This window comes from Danio aesculapii, chromosome 11 (assembly GCF_903798145.1).
Source record: "Danio aesculapii chromosome 11, fDanAes4.1, whole genome shotgun sequence".
Taxonomy (NCBI): Eukaryota; Metazoa; Chordata; class Actinopteri; order Cypriniformes; family Danionidae; genus Danio; species Danio aesculapii.
Window position 1 is genome coordinate 4,474,051 of NC_079445.1, and position 15,000 is coordinate 4,489,050.

Sequence of the window (15,000 nt, forward strand, 5' to 3'; positions counted from 1 at the left end):
GACAGATAGATAGATAGATAGATAGATAGATAGATAGATAGATAGATAGATAGATAGATAGATAGATAGATAGATAGATAGATAGATAGATAGATAGATAGATATATGTGTGTGTGTGTGTGTGTGTGTGTGTGTGTGTATACATATGAAGATAAACATAAGAATTTAAATTCAAGTAGAACACACACAAGAAAAGAGTATAAATTCAAGAAAACAGAAAACAAAAATAATAAAAATTATTTATAATATAATATAATATAATATAATATATATAATATATATATAATATAACTATTAAATATAAATGAATAGCACAGAAACAAATAGAATAAAAACAAACACAATAGAATGGAATCTAAAATAGAACATAATAGAAATCGCACTGGTGCAGTTAGTTAGTCCTCCAGCAGGTGGCAGTGTTAACATATTAAACTAGACTTGTTTGCTTTATAAAACGTTTTGCCACACATAATATAAAACATGTTAATGCATTAAAAAATTATTATTCATATCAGCAAATCTGCTATAATATAGCCAGCGAAAATATGTAGATCTGATTGACTGTACGTCTGATTTCCATTAGATTCCCAGTGCTCTTACTGTTGCCAGTGTTCATAGTGCCAAGTTGCTGCTAACATGAGTGATAATTATTAACTTCTGTGCCAGGATAGACATATGTGCGCAGAGAAACACCCCAAGACAGACTGATAATTAAATGACGTGTCAGCTTGTTCTCTCCGCAGGGGAGGAGGTGCCGAGAGAGCTGAGAAGAAGGAAAAACATGTGGGAGTCTCAATTAGCGTCCCTGCTAATTTAGATGGTGTCCTTCAAACTGAAGACACAGCCAGTTAACAATAAATAAACACAAGGGGCATTTAATGAAGATAACAAGATAGAGATCAACTCCTAAGAGCCCTCATAATAATAACACGAGGGTCTTTAGTCTTGTCTAAGCTCTCTGCTATGAATAGTCACTAGCTGAACCACGCTAAAATCGTTAGCATCGACCTGTTCCTGAAATGATCCATAGATGGTGTCTTCTTTCCTATCATGGCTGAGAGTGACATCTGAGCCAAATTTGTCTCCCCCTGTTTAGTGTCTCCTTTTAGGTTGTTTTCTCCTGACTGATGATTTGTATTGCAAAAACCATTCTAATACTATCCCTGCTGAAAAATCCAGCTTAAACCAGCCAAGGCTGGTTGGTTGGTTTTAGCTGGTTGACCAGCCTGGTTTTAGAGGGTTTTGGCCATTTCCAGGCTGGTCTTAGCTGGTCAGGCTGGAAAATGACCAGCTAAATCCAGCTAAAACCAGCTTGACCAGCCTGATTTAAGCTGGACATAGCTGGTTTTGGCTGGGCTCCCAGCCTGGCTAGGTGGTCAAGCTGGTTGATTAGAATAGAACATTTACGCAGTAGTTTGCATGTGCCAAATTGTAAAAGTAGACTTAAAAAACAACAACAACAACAACAACAACAACAACAACAACAAAAAATCCTACATAGTAGTATTAATAATAATAATAATAATAATAATAATAATAATAATAATAATAATAACTGTCGTCATCATCATCAATATTATTAATATTTTTAAAGTAGGATTTTTTTCATTTCTTAATATATAATAAATATTACATTTCATTTCTTAATAAATAGCTTCATTATTTATTTATTTATATGATTTATATATGATATTAGAATTAGGCTTGTGCCGGTATTCGGTAATGCGATAAAATCACGGTAATGAATATGCACGATATTGTTATCGCGGGCACTTCAAAATACCGTGAAAAATAATAGATCCGATTTTATATTCTTAGAACGCGCCTTAGCTTATTTTCCATCAACCGCTTGAAGAAACACTGCGTATATGCTGCGCAGAACTGATGCGCACTCTGATGTAAACAATCCCCGCATGTAGAAGCACTGTGTGCACGCAGTGCGCGCCGCCGCTGCCACCGCTCTCTAATCCTCACACGAAGAAGAAGCATGGCGGAAGGAGGAACGCTGCCAACAATTTATCCCCCTTCAGCTTATGTTCCATCAACCGCTTGAAGAAACACTGCGTATATGCTGCGCAGAACTGATGCGCACTCTGATGTAAACAATCCCCACATGTAGAAGCACTGTGTGCACGCAGTGCGCGCCGCCGCTGCCACCGCTCTCTAATCCTCACACGAAGAAGAAGCATGGCGGAAGGAGGAACGCTGCCGACAATTTATCCCCCTTCAAAAAAAAAGTCAGAGGTTTGGAAATATTTTGGGTTCCAAAAAAATGCAGAGGGATTGCTGATCGAAGACGGTTTCCCTTTGCACATTCACTTTGATATAATTGCTCAAGTTTACTTTTATATTGTGTATTGTTTTATTCATATTTATTTGTATTTAAATGTTTGAAGTACTTTTAGTTAATTAAAAAGTTATTAAAGTTACTAAGTTGACGAAACTGAAGTTTTTTGTGTTTTTTTACCTGTTTCTCTAGTAAAATTACAATATCGCGATAATACCGTATACCGTGATAAAAGCTCAATCAATTAATCGCAGTATGAAAATGTGATACCGGCACATGCCTAATTAGAATACGTGTTAACTTTTGTAAGTGATTGTATGTTAATTTAGAATAGACTATGGAATATTCTCCATATTATTTGTAAAGGAAACACAGGCCCTATATGTGCCATTTACATATATTTCAATTAATATGGAAAACGAGTGCATGTTCTTACCAAAACTAATATTGGATTTTTTTGAAATGCGTGTTTGTGTAAAACAGTGTCATTTGCACAAAGAAATTAAGGAATTCTTCTCTAAAGAAGTTGTTACCACGCCGTTTAGAGCATCATTACAGGTATTTTTATGTAATAACTTAACGTGGTTCAAACAATGAATCTGGGACAGAGAAACTACAGGTTTTGGGAAACACTCACCACTACATCGCTCTTTTCCCAAATGATGCATCATACTATGATAGTTCAGCCGTGAGTTACATCGTTGTTTGGGAAACGCACCCCAGACCAGCTTGCTGTTGACTGACCGACTGACCCACCCACCCCCGTCCCTAAACCCAACCGATAGTGTTTTCAAAAGCAATCTAGCAAGAATTCACCACGTTTTCAGCATGTTGTTTATTTGTTTATTGTATTTTGTTTTACTTCGTTTCTGGAACCCTTCTTCGCCGGATTCAAACCCCGTCGTTACGGTCAACTCTGCTCCATGTTCGAAGTCTGCCGACGTACCCAGCGAGCTACTAGGCAAACAGGTAACACCGGAAAAGCCGTCCATACAGAGGTACACAGCCAGCTGGTAGCACGAAAAGGAATAGAAGCTGATGGCAGCATCATACCACCCCGTAAGATTCATTTTAAAGACGAAATGCAGTCAGATATACCTCTGGCTACACAATTCGCGCTCTCCAGAACTGTAGACAGGGGTATGTATCCACAATGAGCCTGTGTTGTTTATTTTAAAGGTGGTGTTTAGCTTATCTGCTTCCACTTTATTTTAAGTGGCCTTAACTAACTACTTACACAGAAATTAATTATTCATTACACTATACTTATTGTGTAAATACATGTTTTTACATTTTACTTATGCTTGATTTAATACCTAATTGTAATTACATCTTTAATTATATCTGTAATTACATTGATAATTACTCTATTGACCATCCCTTACACCTTAACCCACCCTTAAACCTACCCATACCACCAAACCTGTCCCCATATCCCACCTCAAGAGCACCAAAAGTCTTCTGCAATACATTAATAACACAGTGAGTACATTGTATTTATATACTGATGCAAGTACATGGTAGGTAATGCTGCCTAATAAAACATGAGACCGCGTATCTCTTTTCTCAAAGAGCTCTATGAAAAGCTTATCTTGAGAAGGCTTGAGAAATAAGGCACTGTTTTGAGAGTGACCTATTTTCTTTTGCCACCTTCTCTGGCACCTTTGATGCCCGCTGTTATCTGTGCACAAGTGAGATCGCCATCTGGGTTTAACGTCCTCCGCAGATTGAGTGTTTTCTGCTGGGTCTCTCAGCACCAAAGAGGCACAAGTGCCAACAGTGACTAAAAGATGCTTGCTTAATGGCCAGCACGGCACTGTGCCAGTGCGCTCTCTGTGGCTTTAAAGTGTTTCATAGTGGCACACACTGATGAATGTACCCACGCAAACACTGACTCCTTCTCTGTAATGAAAGCCTCACGCTGCACTCTCAGAAATAAAGATATAAGAGAGGTTGTTGGAGCGATATCTTTGCAAAACTGGTACTGAATTAGTCCATATTGGTATCTTATGCCCCCCGATCATGCTTGAGTTTCCACTGCCAATAGTGCCATTTCTTGTTTGGCATGGGGTTTGCAAGAATGAGATGAGATGAACGTCATTCTTGATCAAAGAAGAAAGTGTATGTGAAGTATTGCATGCTTGTGTGTGTGCGTTGAAGAGCCGCTGAGCTAACAGCTGACAGGCCCGGGAAACACACACACACACACACTGTATTTCGGACGGCAGACACGTGAACTAGGAGAACGTTTTTCTCTTGCGCTTGAATCACATCTGACAGATTATAACGGCTTTAACACAAACCTAATTAAGTTGTGTGTCCAAAAATGGTCCGTAATACATTAAAAACGCTATTGAAACCCATTTTCAGAGCGCAAATTACCTATTGTAAACACTGTAAAAGGAAGTTCAAACCATTCTACCACAAGACGCTGGTTGCTATGGCGCCCTCCATGCAGCAGCCAAGAAAAAGGTCTATATATGAGGAAAACCCACCTGTATGATACTTCAGAACTGGTAAAGCTGAGATAAATGCCCTTCGAAAAACTGAAAGATTTTCTGTGCACTTCCACCTTTGTGGACATAGAGTGGCCACAGCTATTGGGTTTAACAGTGTTAAGGCCAGAGGGTCAATTCCATTCTAGAGGGTCGTAACCCAGAGAGCTTAGTTTGAACTCTAATTAAACACATTAGAACTAGCTAATTAAGGTCTTTAGGCTTAGCCAGTTATTAGTCGGTGAGGACAAAACTCTGCAGGTCATGACCCTCCTCTGAACCGTCCTGCCGAAGGACATCCTGTTTTTCATTTTAGGTTTCAGAAGTGTGCCCCTTTTATGCTCCCATAGCGCTGTTTAGTGACCAAACTTACTACTCGCTGAACACTGTCCTGCAGACTAATAAAACACACATGAAACAACTATTCATGAGCTTCAAGCTCACTAATAACTGTGTTGGAGCTAATATTTGCAGTGCAGTTGGCAGGAGCAGGTTTTGACACCCCTGACCTACAGCATTATACTCAAGCTACTAACCTATAGAAATTGTTAGCATCAATTCTAATTCAAAGGGTAAATGAAGCACTCAGTCAAGTTTACCTTATTTTGTACATTGGATTCCACTTTAATGACAATATATATTAAACAAACTCGATTAATGTAACCATTTAGAAGAAAACGGCATCTTTTACTATAGATTTTAGACATAGGGCGCCGCCATCTTGGAATGTCGCTAAATCCCTCAACATCTGGCAACATGTAACATTCAATGACAGCAACTCAGTGTTTGAGCCTTCCCACTAAGGTATGCCTAGTTTTTTTTTATGTATTGTGGTAATTTGCACGTTGTGTCAAAGCGCTTTGTGTCTAGATCAGTGTTTCTCAACTGCTGGGTCGCGACCCGAATTTTTTCAGTGGGTCGTGAAGTGTGTGGTCAAAAAAAAACAACAAAGCTTAATTTTTAACTTATTTTGCTTATACCGGACTTTTATTTTGAAATGCGCGCACAACAACCGTCCCGTCTGACATGTGAAATTTCATTTAATTCTAGCAACAAATATGTCGAAGCGCAAGTACGACCTCGAATATGTAAAGTATAAATTTACATATATTGACCTTAAAACCTCAGTGTGTCATATGTAGTGAGGTGCTCTCACAAGAGAGCATGAAACCTTCTAAATTAAAACAACATTTAGAAACCAAACACCCCGGTTGCAAGGAAACCCACGCGAACGCAGGGAGAACATGCAAACTCCACACAGAAAACGCCAACTGACCCAGCCGAGGCCCCAAACCAGTGACATTCTTGCTGTGAGGCGACAGCACTACCTACTGCGCCACTGTGCCACCTTAGTCCGTTATATTTAAAAAAACAAGATTAAGCCAGTAGATTTTGCTAATATTTCGTTACTTTTGACCCACCCATAAGTTACTTTCGTCTCTGCCTATGGGGTCAAAAGTAACAATGTTCAGCTTTTGTTTAAGTGAAGGGAAACAGCTGATTTTGATAGAGAACGGTTGTGAGCTAGTGACCACCGCAAAAATATATTTCTGCTGAAAACATTATCTTTTAAAATGAGGTTTTTATGAAAAATGTACTTTCGTCCCCGCTCTCTCCTAACATCCATAACTATTATTTGGAAGGGCTTATGAGAGGAAATGCTACCTTTTAGTTGGTTAATGGAAATACAGTCATTTTACAAACGTTTTTTTTATCAATATTTAGAAACACGTTCAAGTCTTCCACAAATCCATCTTCGGATTTAGATTTAGCCATCTTTAATTTACTTAATTGTGTTTCTCTTTCCAAGTGATGCCATACTTGCAGTATAATAGGGGTGTGAGTCTACAGTAGACAAGTTTGCCATTATATACAAGTAGTATGAAGATTTATTTTACTTGCTCTAAGAAAACATGCTTCTTGAATGTATTAAACAACAATTAAGCAATTACGACATGTTCAGCATTGCGTTCTGCTGCTAAAAATGATACATTTTGACTCCCCTACTCTATAATATTCAGGTGTGGACTCTGTATGAGCCAGTCCATTACTCTCTGTTTTCACAGCAGTTTTTCCACTCCAACTATGATTTCACTTGGAGATAATTATATGGTAAAGATGTAATAAAGATGACAACACCCATCATTCCACATTCAGGCAGGGCGTCATCAAACAACGCTGTTTTTGTGAATAAGCGCTCTCTAGCAGCAAACAACTCAGTGTCTTTAAAGGTTCATATGAGTACCTAATGTTTAAATATTTGTTAATGAAGCTAATTCTTATCAGCACATGAGACAGCAGCATTAGTGCTGACACTGCTGTAATGTTGGACGAAGAAATGTGTACTAGAAAGCCACCTTCCTTTCAGATTTCAGTTCCATCCTATACCAACATGTTGGTGGAACTGCTTTGAATATTTAGCCGTCTAATCTTGAGTAAATCTCTTCTATCAATGTGAAAATCCACCTGTATGATACACTCTCAGAAATAAAGGTATGTGAGCTGTTACTGGGGTGGTACCTTTTCAAAAGGTACACATCTGTACATGACGGGTCCATATTGGTACCTCAAAAGTATATATTAATACCTACAAAATTTTAAGAGGAACACTTTTGTACTCTTTAGGTACTAATATGGACCCTTGAGGTATTAATATAGACCTTTTAGGTACAAATGTGTCTTTTTTGAAAAGGTACCACCCCAGTGACAGCTCGCATATACCTTTCAAGAGTTCACACTTAGCTGATAATCAATAAAGCGTATTTGGCATGCTGTCCCAGGAGAGAGCCCTGAGCTCGTAATATCCTCGAGTCCGGGGCTCCCTCCCGTTAGAAGGGAGAGAGCGGAGTTTGAGCTCAGGTAGGTCTCGAGGACTCCCCTGCTTGTCGCCGCGCGAGAAGTGTAAACTAGGGTTGTTTTCGGTGATAATTTGGTTTAATCGATTGGCCATAGTCTATGTTTTTGGACAGTGGGAGGAAACCGGGGGTACTTGGGGGAAACCCACGCGAACACGGGGAGAACATGTAAACTCCGCACAGAAACACCAACCAGCCCGATAGGAGGTTGGACCAGCGGTGTTCTTGCTGTGAGGCAACAGTGCTAGCCACTGGGCCACCCTGTCGCCCTATCGGAAAAAGGGGGAGGAAGTAGGGGTGGAAGGAGGGGGAAGCTTCAAGACGAAGATAACTGGAGTGAATAACTCCATAATAATTATAATTATAAATATAATAATAATTATTTCTAATGCTTCCGTAATCATCTAATGGGTCAGATTACGGAGCTAATGAGGAGCCAGCCGTGTTGATCATAAGCACGTGATCCTCTCGAAATTAGTTTATAAATAAACCACACCTATTTCTGAGAGTGTACTTCAGAACAAATAATATTCAGGTGTGGACTCTGTATGAGCCAGTCCATTGCTCTCAGTGTTTTCTCAGCAGTTTTTTCCACTCCAACTAGATTTCACTGTTCATTTGGAGATAGCGAAATAATTATATGGTTATACCAATGATAAATCAACAAATCTAATGGTGGCTTAAGGTAGTAATGCGAAATTACTTATTTAATTGAATGTGAATGCCATTTATGTCACAACTAAACAAACAAAATCTGTGTATAGACTAAGTAAAGTGACAACCTTATATACCCATAATATATATGTAGTCCTAGATAGTTTCTCTGTTGTACACAACAGACCTGATTCTGTCTAAAATCTCACAATTAATAATGACAATTCGTTCAAGAGCACTCGGAGATCTCGGGTTTGATGTCACAGGATCTGCAGCATAAACAGCAAAGCTCCATTGTCGGCCACTTTAGATAAGTGCTCATATCCCCTGTGTGAAAACACAAGGCAGAAACCGCGTGGGATGTGAACACAATCTCTAATTGGTCTTCATCGGCTGAGCCTCGCGCTCTTTAAATCTTAAACCTCCTAGAGTGTCTAGGAAAGAGAGGAATGGAGGCACAGGGAAGGATAAAGGGGCTTCTGTTGCCCATTCCTGAGGGCTTTAGACCCCTCTGCTTAGACAGAGAGCGAGTGTTCACCTTTACCACATTTAGGGCTATTATAGAAGTGGGGGGTGGCATTGTAATGCACTGCTACCAAGCAACTGTGCAATGCTAATCAAAAGTGCTAGGACCTGAGGGGAAAGTAAAGTTTTTCTAAGTCAGTACTTGGAGACTTAGAGTTTACTCTTGATTTAAACAGTTTAGGGATGTATGTATTGTGTTAATAACATCCTTTAATAACTGATTATGGTTTATACAGTGTTTCTGCAGATATCATAATGTCAACTTTAGGACTTTTTAAGACCTTTTTAACACCATTAAGCATTAAATTTAAGACCTATATGATAAACGCATACACATGAAGAGAAAATAAATTTACAGTACTTAAGACGAGTTAGATGCACCATTGAACTACAGGAAAAAACGCCAAGTCAGACGGCTGAACAGAGAAGTAGGATGTTTCCGGAACTACGTCATATCATTAATATTGTTCAAGATATTTAAACTACGGTGACGCAGCGGCGCAGTAGGTAGTGCTGTCGCCTCACAGCAAGAAGGTCGCTGGTTTGAGCCTCGGCTGGGTCAGTTGGCGTTTCTGTGTGGAGTTTGCATGTTCTCCCTGCATTCGTGTGGGTTTCCTCCGGGTGCTCCGGTTTCCCCCACAGTCCAAAGACATGCGGTACAGGTGAATTGGGTAGGCTAAATTGTCCGTAGTGTATGTGTGTGTGAATAAGTGTGTATGTGTTTCCCAGTCATGGGTTGCAGCTGGAAGGGCATCCGCTGCATAAAAACAAATGCTGGAAAAATGTTGGCGGTTCATTCCGTTGTGGCAACCCAAGATTAATAAAAAGGGACTAAGCCGAAAAGAAAATGAATGAATGAATATTTAAACTAATTATTTTTTATTATTTTTATTTTATTTATTTTAATGATTATAAGGATTTTTACCTATCAGATCGGACAGTTTTACCTATTAAAGTTAAATATTAATGACAACAGAACATGGGCTGCTCTACAATTACATTTTTCTATTATGGAAAGAATAAAAGCAAAAAAAAAAAAAAATCACAAATTACAGTCTGGCTAGTTTCTGTCCTCTACTTGTAAGCTAAAAAGGCCATAATGGTCAAACATTCCTGACGATTATCACTAATAAAGCCTAAATCAGTAGCCTATATTTTAATATCAAATATTCCTTTCCAGTTATCAAAGAAATATTAAGTTAATTAATTTTAGTTTGTAACTATTAAATAGTTTTAAATTCAAAACTGTAACATATACATCAGTGTAAAACCTATGAATGCTGGAAAAACATTTTCTGTAATGTTAAAACCACCCGGGTCTCCAATTTTGCCATGGCCTCTCTTTTTGGTTTTAACAAACTTATATAAACGTTAACAATCTTTTTCTAAACTTTAACATAAACTTTCCTCTTTTCCCACTACAGTTGCAATTTCTAGACAAGAATTATAGGCCATGTGGTTGTCTCTATGATCACCCATGGAGGGATCAATAAGATGTGTACAGTTAAACCAGCCTGATCTCGAGAGAAAACGTAAGTATTTTACGTTTTGTCAGTTTAGTGGCTACGAGTTCAGTCGTACGAAATTGTACGATTTTAAAAAGGAGGCGTGGCACCTAACCCCACCCCTAAACCCAACCGTCATTGGGTGATGAGCAAATCGTACTAAATTGTACGAATTTGATCATACGAATTCGTACGAAATTGGCCACTAAATCAAAAAGTTACGAATTGCCGTGAGATTGTGTTACTCAAACCTGTTCCAGACAAAATCTCTTCAAAGTGTTTCATATTCAATTCAAATCAAATGCGTTGCTGTGCGAACTGTTCACCCGAGTTTCAAAAAAATTTGTGCGCTCCGCCAGCCGAAATCATGTTGTGCGCACCCAAAGGGAACCTCCGCAATTACAGCAATGACGTCACATTCGCCACGCATAATGAGCTCAAAACCAGAAAGCTGATTAGCTATTGCATGTTGGTCTCATTTGTAGTTGTAATACCGGAAAGTACATTTGGACTAGTGAAATAAAGAACTACAACACCAAGAAAACCAAGCAACAACAACAAAAAATAATTTAAATGGGCTTTAGATGTAGCGCTACATGGACATCGGAAAAATAAGACCTGTGCAAAATATTTAAGACCTAGAACAGCGAATTTAAGACTTTTAGGACCTAAAATTTTGATTTTTAAGTTTTAGACTTTTTAAGACCCCGCGGAAACCCTGTTATATTATTTTTGTTTGTGTGTCTTTGTGTTGTGATATGTATTTTTCTGTAACTCTGTCCTTTGCTGCCTCTCTTGACAAGGACTCTGTGGCAGAAGAGGTATTGTATCTTAATAGGACTTTCCTGGATAAATGAGTAAGTAAATTAATACAATTATCTGCACAATTTAAAGGATGTTTTCCCTTTTTATGCGAGTATTACTACAGTACATGTAGCTACTAATCACTTAGCAGATGATTATCATCCAGAGGAACTTTTGAGCATGCTAGCTCACAGAAATGTCCACAGGAAAACACCAATCACTCTATTTTTAGCTTACTATCAGACTGCTGAGTATAAATACAGGCTGGAAAGTGTGTTAACACTCCAAAAGTTAGGTTTGCTCAAACTACTTATTTAAAATGAGCTGAAACAACACAATTCTTGATTTTTTTTTCTGGGACAACTCAATTGTTTTATGTTCAGTCCACTTAAAATTGTAAAAACTAATAAGTTAACTTAATTCTTTTATGTTGTCCCAACACAAATCGATTTTTTACAGTGTATGTACTGCACACTTGTGTATTCTCATACCTTTTATGGTTCAAAAGCAACTCCCGATGAAGCTCCTGGTGGCTTTTAGAGGCTTTCACTGGATTAATCAGCTTTTTGGGTTTGATGAGATCATCGTCTCCTGTCATGTAATCAGGCTGAGGTGCGTAACTGGCCAACGGGGGGATTTCGCGATGAGGGTAACCAAATGGATCTGGGTTTTTCGGTTGATGAGGCTGTTCCCATTGGATATCGGCATATGCTGAAGCTGAGGATGGAGAGAAAACAATGAAAGAGGAAGGGGTTTGTTAAAAGGAAGTCACTTTTCCTCTCATGGCTTCTTTTTACTGCGTGCAGAAAAGCAGAGAATGACGCAAAAGAAGGACAAAATAAAAAGCAGGAAGTGGAACGGTGCGGCAAAAACAACCCCACATCAGAGAGCCAGATTTTTACACACAATACTACATGCAGCTTCTAAATGATTCCATGTGAGCTGAAATAGGTTTCCTGAAGGTAGCAGGTGGACAAGCAGAGTGTTTACATTCCTCTGAGTCCTCCATTTCCTTTTTACAACACCAAACCTCTAACACATACAAATATTGTTATAAATTCATTCATTCATTAATTCTCCTTCGGCTTAATCCCTTATTTATCAGGGGTTGCCACAGCAGAATGAACCACCAACTATTATATTTTTACACAGCAGATGCCCTTCCAGTCGCAACTCATTTCTGGGAAACTATTGATATATAGTGGATTAGAATTATAGGACAACCTCCTATATTTAGAGATTACTGCTTGGTACTAATTGATGTTATCCTAAAATAAGTATGCTGTTATTCTAAAGCACAGTTTAAAAAACTTAAATTAATTTCCTTCAACAGTTGAATTTTGACTAAAGTTGATATCTTAGCCATTACTTTGTCACCAAGGATTTTCTAGAGATTTTCAATCAGGTTTAGTTCAGGACTCTGGGCTGCCATTTCATTATTTAAATGTTTTCTTTGATCATTTTGCTGTGTGACATGGCTCATTGCATGAAAACTAATTGATTTGGGTGATTAATGGAGGGAAGGAAACACATTTATTTAACAAATAATTTTTTTTTTGCATACCAATTTGCTTAGATAACGAAATAAAAACTCCACAACAGTGTTTTCATGACAAGTGTGAGACTGATAATGGCAGTCAGAAGACAGAACAATTTAACATTCCCACCCAAACACCTTATATAAGTGTTAACTACTTTTTCTTTTTTGTAATTTGATGAAATAATGCAAAATACAGTAACTGTAGCTTTAAAAGTGTACATAGTTTTTTTTTTTGTAAAAATCAAAATATTAAAAACTTGAAGAATTTAGGATGCTGATGGCCAATAAAAATGGCATTACCATATTTTGAAAAGGGTTGCTAATTATCTGTGAAATAATTTTGTCCACTACTGTAAAGGACAAACTTAAATTAACTTTCTACCAAAGTTGAAATTTGAGTAAAGTTGGTTTTTTAGCCATTACTTTGTCACCAAGGATTTTCTAGAGATTTTCAATCAGGTTTAGTTCAGGACTCTGGGCTGCCATTTCATTATTTCTGGTTTCTTTGGCCATTTTGTAAAGTCACATGGTTCATTGGATGAAAACTGCTTGCTGATTTGGGCGATTAATGCATGGAAAGTACACATATAGTTAACAAATAAATTATTGCATTCAATTTGCGCAAATAACAAAAGAAAAACTCCATGACAGTGTTAAAACAAGTTTTAAAAAAATGTGCGAGACCAATAATGGCAGACAGAATAGAGAACAATTTACCATTTACTGCACCACACTGTAAACACCTCGTCTAAGTATTAACTAGTTTTTCTTTTTTTATAATTTGATGATATAATGCAAAGTAAAGCTTTAAAAGTGTAAATACATTTTTTGTAAAAATCTAAATATTAAATACATCAAGAATTTAGGATGCTGATGACCATTATAAATGGCATTAGCGTATTTTGAAAAGGGTTGCTAATTATCTGTGACATAACTTTGTCCACTACTGTCAAGGACAAACTTTAATTTACTTTCTTCCACAGTTGAAATTTGACTGTTGAAAAAATACTTTATCACCAAGGATTTTCTAGAGATTTTCAATCAGGTTTAGATCAGGATTCTGGACTGCCATTTCATTATTTCAATAATTTCAGTTTCTTTGCCCTTGTTACAAAGTGACATGGTTTATTGCATGACAACTGCTTTCTGATTTAGAGGATTAATGCATGGAAGGAACCACATAAAACATTAAAAACATTAACAATTTAGGATGCTGTTGACAATTGAAAACTGCATTAATATTGAAAAGGTCGCTAATTATTTGTGAAATAATTTTGCCCACTATTGTAAAGGACAAACAAATTGACTTTCTTCCAAAGTTGAAATTTAACTAAAGTTGGTTTCTTAGCCATTACTTTGTCACCAAGGATTTTCTAGAGATTTTCAATCAGGTTTAGGTCAGGACTCTGGGCTTCCATTTCATTATTTCAATGTTGTATGAAAACTGCTTGCTTATTTGAGTGATTAATGCATGGAAGGAACCACATATAATTAACAAAAGATGTTTTGCATTCCAATTTGCTCAAATAACAAAAAAAAAAAAACAACAACAAAAAACAACAACAACAACAAAAAAAACTCCACAAGAGTGTGAGACTGATTATGACAGCAAGAAGAGAGAGCGATTTAACATTTACTGTCCCACCCAAACAGCTCGTAGAAGCGTTAACTAGTTTTTCTTTTTTGTAATTTGATGATATAATGCATACTTATAATTATATAATGTACATACATTATTTTAAATAACCTAAATATTAAAAACACCAAACATTTGTGATGCTGATGATCATTAAAAACGGCATTACATTTTAAATTTCAAATGGACTGTGAAATAATTTTGTTCATAACTGTAAAGGACAAGCTTGTGTCCAGGTCCATAACACAAGCCAGTTCAATAGCATCAAGGTTAGAAACACTCCTCCCAGAAAAAGAACGGATTAAAAAGCGCAGTGATCCATGCTAAAGTGACAGCAGATCAGGTGTCATATGCATTGAAGCTTGCTCAGAACAATGCTATGCTTGGAGGAGGAACCAGAGACAGTCTCCACCATTCAATATTAAAAAAGCTGAGCTCAGTTCTTAGCACTTCTCAATCAGAGTGCAAAAGAAGAGGACAGGGATGAAATGATGATGATAGGCAGGATGATGAAGGGAATTCATGCATGTGAAAGTATTCGTGACACAGGATTTGGTATCAGAGGTCAATAAGTTCACACCACAACTCTTGGGTACTAATAACATATTTTTAAAATAAAAGGTTTTTATATTGGTTAGACTCTAATAAAATACAATTAATTGGAGTGTTGTTGATGTGCAATTAACTCACAGATATAGA

General features: G+C 37.4%; 1 protein-coding gene across 2 annotated transcripts in view; it reads right to left on the reverse strand.

Moving 5' to 3' along the window:
• si:ch211-236d3.4 (protein FAM107B) overlaps positions 1–15,000 on the reverse strand; it is a 77,909-nt gene that overhangs the window by 10,705 nt on the left and 52,204 nt on the right. For both annotated transcript variants that reach the window (XM_056468089.1, XM_056468090.1), the window contains one exon: positions 11,617–11,842. In XM_056468089.1, coding sequence (XP_056324064.1) covers positions 11,617–11,842 — 226 coding nt within the window. The remainder of the gene's footprint in view (positions 1–11,616; positions 11,843–15,000) is intronic.